Source organism: Cyprinodon variegatus, unplaced genomic scaffold, assembly GCF_000732505.1.
Source record: "Cyprinodon variegatus isolate N-32 unplaced genomic scaffold, C_variegatus-1.0 Scaffold2295, whole genome shotgun sequence".
Lineage (NCBI taxonomy): Eukaryota > Metazoa > Chordata > Actinopteri > Cyprinodontiformes > Cyprinodontidae > Cyprinodon > Cyprinodon variegatus.
The window spans coordinates 4782-14280 of record NW_015152748.1 but is presented as its reverse complement, the minus strand read 5'-3'; the positions used below and the strand labels follow the sequence as shown (position 1 = coordinate 14280).

Sequence of the window (9499 nt, the reverse complement as noted above, 5' to 3'; positions counted from 1 at the left end):
ATTCCAATTCACAGTTATGCTCAATTTCTACAGTCTACCACATAAACTCCTGCTTCCATACATGGTAGGTTAAAAAAAAAAAACCCATTACAAGTAGTCAGGGATATAATGGTCTTACCAGCAGGTTGTTTGAGGTTATGGTAAAGAATGATGTCTTCAGGGGATGAAAGATGTTCTGCCACAGGTGCGATATCGCTGCCTGTCAGCCTGTTGGCACTGAGGATCGCATTATTACTGACATCTGTCCAGAATACTTTTTCCTAGAACAAACAAAACCAAACTTAAATATCTGGAAAAATGCTCAAAGAAATGTTAAAAGAAATCTGTAAGGGAACATGATTTTGGCGGGTTTGGCCTCTAAATGTATACCTCAAAGACTGTAAGTCCCAATGGATGAGCCAGTTTATCCTCATCAATGATCAGGGTGCGCCGGCCACCGCCTTGCACGTCGATGCTGGAGAGCGTGTGCAGCTTAGAGTCTACCCAGTAGAGCCGCTGGGTCAGCAGATCTGGGCCGAAAAAGAGGGTTAGAAGAGACCATTAGCTTTATGTACACATGAATAAATAAAGAAGCTGAAACCAGATGGGACTGAGTTTACCTAGTGTGATCCCATTAGGCCACACGATGTTATCAGTGACCAAAGCAGAGCGGTCAACTCCATTAAGGCCTCCTCTCTCAATCTTTGCAGGATTCCCCCAATCAGTCCAGTAAATAAAGCTGTGAGGTGAAAACATAGGAGGAGAAATCAACTAAAAATGCCGTCGGCAGCAGATTGTGGAAAAGTTAAAAAATGTATAAAAAAACCTACTTGCTGTGTGGATCTACCACAATGGCACGGGGCTTTGATAAGTCTTGATAGAAGAGAGTTTTGCGGCGGCTACCATCAGCAGTTACCACGGAAACAGTTTTCCGAATACTGTCGGTCCAGTAGAGGTTACCATGGACCCAGTCGAACGCTATACCTTCAGGACCCTCAATATCACTGTCGATCACTACATGGTGTTGAGAGAAGTCCTCCGCGGAGTCCATTGGAGTCCTGAGGGAGTCCAAAGGGAACGAATTAAACAAAACTAAAGAGGCAAATGAAACAATCCTGCATTCATTTCACTATTTTAACCTTGCTGACCTGTAGATTTTCTTCTGGGAGAGGTCCGACCAGTACATCTCTTTGGTGGCTATGTGCATGTCCAGGGCTACCACGTTCTTTAGTCGGGGGATTACTCTTGTGTATTCGCTTTTGTCCAGCGTCATTTTTCTGACTTCATGGCGATTGGTGAAGAAAAGGTAGGCTATTGTACCTGCAAGGAAAAAAGCCAAACAACTTAAATATATTTAAAATCAACTCCTGTTTTTTAAATAATGGTAAACACTAAGTACACACATTGGTCTTGGAAATGGCATCATATTATGAAATTTCCTCTTTTTGGAATGTATCACGAGGAACCAAAAAGACAGCCATATGTTAAAGGTGTTTTTTTATATAACAAATATTTAAAAAAATACAAGAAGCTAGTTTCAAAACACATTGATTCCTGATTGTAGTGTGTCTACTTCCTTTCTAGAATCCCAACTTTATGATTTAATAATTCAAATTAAGTTAAACTTTTAACAATGTAGCAAACGAGGTGTTGTCTCTAATGGTGATTTAATCAGTGGATAAAGTCCAAGTCCATGTAATTTATTATCAGTATAAATTCAGATGTTCTGTGAAGGCCTCAAAGGTTTGTTTGAGAACATCAGTAAACAAACAGCGTCATGAAGACCTCAGAACACAGCCCAACGGTCAGAGAGAAAGTCATAGTTTTAAAGTACGGACAAGTTAGAAACAGAGAGAAAACTGCAAACCAATATGTGGCTCTTGACTTAAACAGATTAAAACGTTACCTAGAGAAGCATTTAAAAACTGTAAGCTAATTCTGATGGAGCTGCAGAGGATATTTGGACACCATAGCTGTTAGTGGTGTTTTCTAAAAATCTTGTAGGGACGGCAAGAAAAAGAGAGGCCACTATAGAAAGAAAGCCACCAGAAGTTTATCATGTGAAGAGACACGGTAAATATGTGGAAGAAGGTTAAAAAAGTTTTTTTTTTTAAAACAAACCACTGGACTTTGTTTTCCAAATTCGAAGACGTTTCGATCTATCCAGGAAGCTTTTTCTCAATTCAAAATGTCTAGATTAGGGTTCAGTTTGCATGTTTTCTAAGCCATAACAAGGCTTTTGTTGGCGTACTCTATAAAGCCTGGATTCAAAGCTAATCCACACATTTTGAATAGAGAAAAATTCCTGGATGGGAAGCAATACGTCTTTAAAGTCGCTGTTCCAAACGTTGCATTTCCGAATTCTCCCGAGTGGTGCATGACTTTACACGAGTGAATAAAGTGAATGTGATTGGTCGATTATCAAGGGGACGGGATTGTGGCGGAAGCTTTGCAAGCTTGTGGCCGGTTTGTCGGAAGCGTCTTGCTAACCAGTTAGCAACTTAGTGCTAGTAGGTTCCCAATGGGAAATTCCATTGGGACCAAGTAGCACTAAATTGCTAACCAGTTAGCAACTTAGTGCTAGTAGGTTCCCAATGGGAAATTCCATTGGGACCAAAAAGCACTAAATTGGTGACTTAGAAACGACACTGTCAAGGAACGCTATGGACAGAGGAAACATGCAAGAGGAGGAGAGTTTTGTGTCGAAGAAGGTGGATGAGTCTCCTCCATCATACATCTTTGATTTATAGGAGGAAAGCGGGGATGAAGATGTAGTGGAAGAGGACACCAGGGCGGCAGAAGCTTGGTTTGGTGTAGCTCTACGCCTGCCGAAGACACAGACGTCCATCCACGTGAACACTGGGACGGAACTCAATGGGAAAGTAAATTATTCTTATTTCTTATTTAAACAGTTGCGTTTATTAGCTGCAACATATGATTCAAGATGCTATGACTGAAAAAATTTTATTGACAGATGACCGTTGATATATGATTGGCCGAATTTAGGTGTTCAAGCTGACGTATAACTAACTGGCCTGCATAAGATAACGTGGAGAAAAAAACAACACAGATTTTAAGACAGGGTTTTTTTAAAAATAGAAATGTTCTAACTTTTGGGATAATATGTTCTGATAAAGAGTACATTAATATACATGTTTAAGCCACAATGATTTGAAATTTTAATATGACTTCCCTAGACTTTAACCTTGGAAAATAAAGTCCAGTGATTTGTTTTGTTTAAGTTTTTTTGATTTTTTTTTTTTTAATGACTATAACCAGGATGACTGATAATCTTCACCAGCAAATGTAGAAGAAGGATGTATGATCAGACAAAGTTCTATTACATTTGACACTGCGCATCACCCTGACCGCACCATCTCAAATCTGAATCATAGTTTGGATGTTTCGCCTCAGTAGAGACAGGGAAGGGGGTCAAAATAGCTGGAAGGATGGACGATGTTTAATATGATGTAATGAGAAGGTAGTCGAGCTTTACTTTACAGCTGGATAACAAAAAAAATATAAAAAAAGAGGGTTAAATTGGTTCAAATACCAGTCAAAGTCCCTACACTGAAATTAAATGTTCATAGATGTTCTAATCTGACATCTCCATCCAATCGGACACAGCTTGAGTTGTGTTTGAACATTCCAGAATCTAGAAATGCGTGAATGCAGGGTCACGGTACTAAATTTTAAAACTCAATATCAATACCGCGGAAAATATTTGACTCTTCATACCGGAGGGGGAAAAAACCCCCACAAATGATATAGTGCAAAAATATATATATTTTTATGAACATGAAAATCTCACCTGCTTTTTAACAGAATCACAAATGCTAGTTAAGAAAGTGTGCAAAAAGTGCTAAATTAATATAGAACAGCCTGAAAATATCTTAAGTTTGTCTGAGGTATTATTTTTCTAATATACAAGTAAACCAGATTTCTAAAATGATCAATAAATATGCAAACAAAACGTATGTCCTTAGTATTGAAAACAGGCCACATCAGTTATGAGTCCAGATGCAGCTTTTGAGTATCGATAGTTTTGAAAATCTTACCAGAGTGTGCCATTTATTTCAATGATAAAATAAATAATAGGTGTAAAAACTTTAATACTTCATCCTTTTGATACCTATTGTTGGAAATATGCACCAAACACTTTGCATTCTGTACATAGCCAAGATAGCATGTGTTTTCCCTCTGACAGTTTTAATAACATTCAGAGTCGACCTCAGAACCATTTGGGCATCAAGGTATAAAGTTTGTGGTTCTAAAATAATAAAAAAAAAAAAGTAATGTCACTCTTACCTATAGCTTTACAAGCATGCGTTGCTGGGTCCATCTGATAACCTCCCTCACAGTCACATTTATAGCCGCCCATCTGGTTGATGCAGATTTGGCTGCAGGTTTCTGGGTTTGCACACTCATCAATGTCTAATTCGGAGAAAACAACAAAAAAGTTGAAACCATAATGGGACATTGCTGAGCCTTTAAAAATGATGAGTTCAATATTATCTAAAAGAACGGCCAGTGACAGAGACAGAAAGTAAACAGATTCCTGGCATCCTTTCTTAACCTGAGCTAAGTTCACAGTCCAACCATGCGTTACCTTCACACCGTCTTTTATCCACTAGGTGGTAACCGGTTGGACACAAGCACTCGTAACCGAGCTTCAGGTCGTTGCAAACATGAGAGCAGCCACCGTTGTTGTAGAGGCACTCATTAGAGCCTGCAGAGACAGGAAAACATTCATTTTTTCTGGAAATATAATTGCAACTTTCAAGCTGTAGACACCATTAATAGTTACATAAAGTAGTAATTAAGCAGAAGGCTTAGATTTAAGTGTGTCAGTAATTACCACACTCCCTAAGAGGCTCATCTGACCAATCCCTGCAGTCGCGCCTCTTGTCACACACTTTCTCCATGGTTATACAATCCCCGTTGCGACACTTAAAATGGTTCGGTCCGTCACAGTGGGTCACTGGAGACAAGACACGATAGTACAACATGTCACACAACACCAAGATACTGCAGGTCTATGGGGACAAAAAAGTAGAAGGGGGGGGGGTGTACCGTTGACACAGCCGACTTCATCGCTCCTGTCGCTGCAGTCATACTGCTGGTTGCACTGGCGGCTGCCATGGATGCACGTACCGTCACCACATTCAAACTCATCTGGACGACACGTGGAATGGGCTAGAGGGGTGAAAAGAGACAACAGTGAAGTGAGAAATGGTTGCCATGGAGATGTTTATCTCCATTTCACTTTGGGCATGGTGGGGGACAGTCCCCACCAATAATTTCTGCTTTTTTCCCTCCTTTCCGTTGATTTACTTCAGCCAACAGTAACTGGGTTTGGGTGCAGCTGTCTGTGTTCAGAGCGTTTTCAATCCGTGTTTTTTTTTCTCGCGCTCCCGTTGCTCTCCAGTTCCACCTCTTGGTGAAACATCATCAGATCTGTAGGTTTGTGAAATAATATTATTCGGGTGTCGCTATTCACTGCGTATAGAGCAGCTACGAGGATGAGAAGAGATACCAGATATGGCAAGCCGTTTTAACATACAGTTGGTTCCGTCTGACCTACTGTGGCAAGCCATTTTAACATAAATTCACGGTAGTACTCAGTGAATTTTAACTGGCAGCTACTCCGATATGTGTTTAAATAAAAGTTAGGAGACTGATTGGTTAAAAAAAATAATCAGAGATGCCACCGAAAAATCCATTAGTTACACATACAGACGTTTTTGAGCTAAAAATGGCAGCAGATTGTACATTTATATGAGTTAAAAAAGCTGGGCTTCTCATAACCATACTCACTACAGATTAAATTTAACATATATCTGTTGTTTTCTTATTGAACAGAGAATCAGACTGCAGAGCTTCTAGATATCCTGAAAATGATTTTCTCTGGCATCATTATATTGGTAGAAAGATTCATTAATCTGTTTTTAAGCAGAGCAGAGACACAATTAGGGAGAGCCGCTGATTTAAAGGTATACAATATTTACTGGGATATGCAACATGCAATAAAATATATCTCCAAGTTTAAAAGAAAAAATATGCAATGCTATAATAAAATTGAACATATAATTTTGTCTTTTGTAGCTGAATGAGACGCAGAAATAGCTGCGCCAGCAACCAAGAGAGAGCCAGACTCACAGGTAACAGACTTAAAATTAAAGTATAAGAAACCTACAAGAATTAAAGCACAAATAATACAAACCAGTGTATAAATTATTTTTGAAATATAAGGTTCAATATATAGACTTTGGCTGTCAATGACACGTGGGACAAATTTCTAAATTTGATTTTGCTGCTTGTGAAGGAGGATAATCACTGATGCAGCTTAAAGGGAATCCATGCATGGATGGATGGAAGTGAAGTTGTGTCCATACTAGAGATGCATGATATATTAATTTTGCTATCAGTATCGGCTGTTATTCGCCATTTTTTATACATTAATGTTTTTGAGTCCTTTATAAAATAATGCACTAAAGGCAGGCATCTGTCTATAACTATAAATACCACAAATGTATTGTGGTACTATTGTGTTCTAAACAATAGCAAAGCATTCAATAAATATATGTTTGAGCTCATTTTTGGGAAAATACAAACCCTATTGAAAGCGTTTGGGTTGAGTAGCTGTAGGTCTATCAGCCACCATCCTTAGAGCGTCCCCACCAACTTTTATCGCAAAGTTACACCCTTGATTTCAAGCTTTTCTTCATTTGTTGTTTTGGCTTTTTAGACTGTTTAGGAAAAGGCTCTAACTGTTTTTCTTGAAAAGATATGAGAAGGAAGAAGGATGGAGAACATTAATGGGTACTCCTAGTCACGGTGCTCACAAAATATTTTAACCAAATTTCAATATTTAAGTAATTTTAAAATTTCATAACAAATTTTTTTAGATACTTTTAACACAAAACTATCAAATTATGATACATATTCATTTGTATAATAAAGCTTATCAACAAATACATAATTATAATTTTTATGGATTAAGCAATAGTAAAGTATATTCAAAATTAATACTAAGAAGTGTATTTATTTGAAATACATAAAGTTTAATGTTTAAATTGCATAAAGGTAAACTTTATTATCATGCAATTCAAAAGGGTGCAGAAAACTATTAACAAAGCAAAACACAGGGATCCTTCTTATGACCTAGGGGATTAGAAAATACTTCAGGTTTTGTCTTAAGTTAATAAGAAAATATTGCCAGTGATCATCCAAGAAAGGTTTGAAAAAAAGAGAGTCAGAATGAACTGAAAGGAACAGATATTTTTAATAGATCCGGATTCCAAACCAAAATGAAGGAATGAACCATTAGACTAAAAGGCATTAATATGTGGAATGGACGTAAGAGTGATGATGGCATTCAAAAAACACATAAACAACACAATGCTAAGACTATGAAAGCTGAGACTTCATGGACATAATGATTGTATTACATTTTGATTATTAAAATACGTAAATAATAGTTAAATAAATGCTGTAAAATGCAATCAAAGTAAATGTGGCTAACTGAGAAAAGATGGATGCAAATACTGATGCCGAATGACTAGGGGGTCGATATCACCATATTGTTCTCCCTTCTGCTCCTTTTCAATTCAGTCGCATCGATTTGGGAAGGAATGAAACTTATTGAATAAATTAAGAAATGAATAAATGAATGAATCGCCTTTAGCACAGGAAAAGCCGAAAAAAAAAAAAAAAAAATTACCACAGTGAGCTTCATCTGACCGATCGAGGCAGTCAGTATCTCCGTCACACTTCCAGCTGCTGTGGATGCAATCCCCACTGCCACACTGGTATTCCTGGGAGGAGCACTGGTGAACGGCAGAGCGGGTTGGAGTCTTTGTGGCACAGTTCTCAGGCCACTCGTCTGAACCGTCAGAGCAGTCTTCATCGCCGTCACAGGCCCAGAGTCGGGGAACACAGACGGTGTTGTTGCACTGGAAGGACGCAGAGCTGCAGGTGATTGGCGGGCAGGAGGCCTCGTCGCTCTCATCATCACAGTCTGCATCTTTGTCACACACGAAGGCAGAGGAGACACATTGGCCGCTTGTGCAGGTAAACTCTGAATCTGTGCACAGCTTGGGAACTGGAAAGAAATGGCAAACAACGGTTTGTCAGATCAAATGTAAATTAAATAGGAGCCAATCACAGAACAGCAAAATAAGACCTTTAAGAGAAGCTTACAAAAGGATGCATACCACAGTTCTCTTCATCAGCTCCATTTACACAGTCAGCTTCTCCATCACAGCGCCAACTGTTCGGTATGCAGCGGGTCACGCGGTCTGGGCACCTAAACTCTGATGGTTTGCATGTTTTGGCCACTAGAGTTGATAATGATAAAAAAATACAAACTTACAATCTTTATTTTTACTGAGAGTTTTCAGACCTTTTAATAGGTGAAGTAACAGTGAATACAATCCAAGAGCTCACCACAGGTACCAGGAAGTTCATCTGTGCCGTCTCCACAGTCATCTGTCCCGTCACACACCCAAAGGGCTGGGATGCAGATCCCATTCCCACACTGGAAATGGCCGGGCTCACACGTTAAAGCCTCTGTGACAGAAACATAAAGACATGGTTTCAGATGTAATCTAAAAAGTAAAATAAAATATACTGAAATATTCTGGGTAATTTAGAAGTGAAATCAAACACCATAAACGGAAATCAATGTTTTCTTTGTGACTTTTCCCTGCTGACAAGGCCTTAGCCATCAGTAAAATAAAAAAAAACAAAAAACAAAAAAAACAATCCATTGTGACAAAGAGACAAAGACAAAAAAAGAAAAATGGTTTAGGTGGAGATTAAATGCTATCTATGCAAATCCTTTAAAAATTTAATTTTCACATTAAATTTATTATAAACGCTTTTTGTCAACAGTAGTAAATGCAACCCGAAAATATCTAAAATAACTAATCCAAAGATTTTCACCATTGCAATGACTGCTCTGCTGAACCGTTCAAAACAAACTGAACCTTGCAACTAGAAAACAGTGTGATGTTGAGACGGTGAGATTCAACAATCATAATTATGGTTTCTTATTTTGGTGTTTGAAAAAGTTGGCAAGTTCAATTCAGGCTACTTGCGCAGCTCGATTCCAGCCTTTCTCTGCTAAAAATCTTTGGGCTTGTGGTGCAAAGTAAGCTTTCTCTAAGTTCTTTTAAGTTTTTATAGAAATTAAAATTAGACACATCTTACTCATAATGTTTTGCACTGAACCACAGCAGTTTGAAGATAGCAAAATCAAATTCTATGTAGGGTTACCCTTGATCAACAATAGTATATCATAGTGCTTAAAATAAAACTATGCTTTTTTTTACTAAATAAAATAAAATAAAAACAAAATTCCTATCATGTAGGGCTGCAACTAACAATTATTTTGAAAATCGTTTAATATGTTGATTATTTTCTTCAGTCAATTAATTGATTATAATCGGATAGCCAAAGGTTCCTTAAAGAAGATTTTTTTTACAAACTTAAACCAGGTGAAACTAAACATTTTTTT

At 38.0% G+C, this 9499-nt stretch overlaps 1 protein-coding gene across 2 annotated transcripts in view; it reads right to left on the bottom strand.

The window, feature by feature from the left end:
• The window catches only part of LOC107080755 (low-density lipoprotein receptor-like), a 20359-nt gene that overhangs the window by 6540 nt on the left and 4320 nt on the right, over positions 1–9499 (bottom strand). For both annotated transcript variants that reach the window (XM_015368960.1, XM_015368961.1), the window contains exons 2-13: positions 8428–8550; positions 8196–8318; positions 7703–8083; positions 5053–5175; positions 4838–4960; positions 4589–4708; positions 4288–4413; positions 1128–1299; positions 810–1037; positions 600–718; positions 370–509; positions 119–260 (exon numbers count right to left, since the gene is read on the bottom strand). In XM_015368960.1, the coding sequence (XP_015224446.1) occupies positions 119–260; positions 370–509; positions 600–718; positions 810–1037; positions 1128–1299; positions 4288–4413; positions 4589–4708; positions 4838–4960; positions 5053–5175; positions 7703–8083; positions 8196–8318; positions 8428–8550 (1920 nt within the window). The remainder of the gene's footprint in view (positions 1–118; positions 261–369; positions 510–599; positions 719–809; positions 1038–1127; positions 1300–4287; positions 4414–4588; positions 4709–4837; positions 4961–5052; positions 5176–7702; positions 8084–8195; positions 8319–8427; positions 8551–9499) is intronic.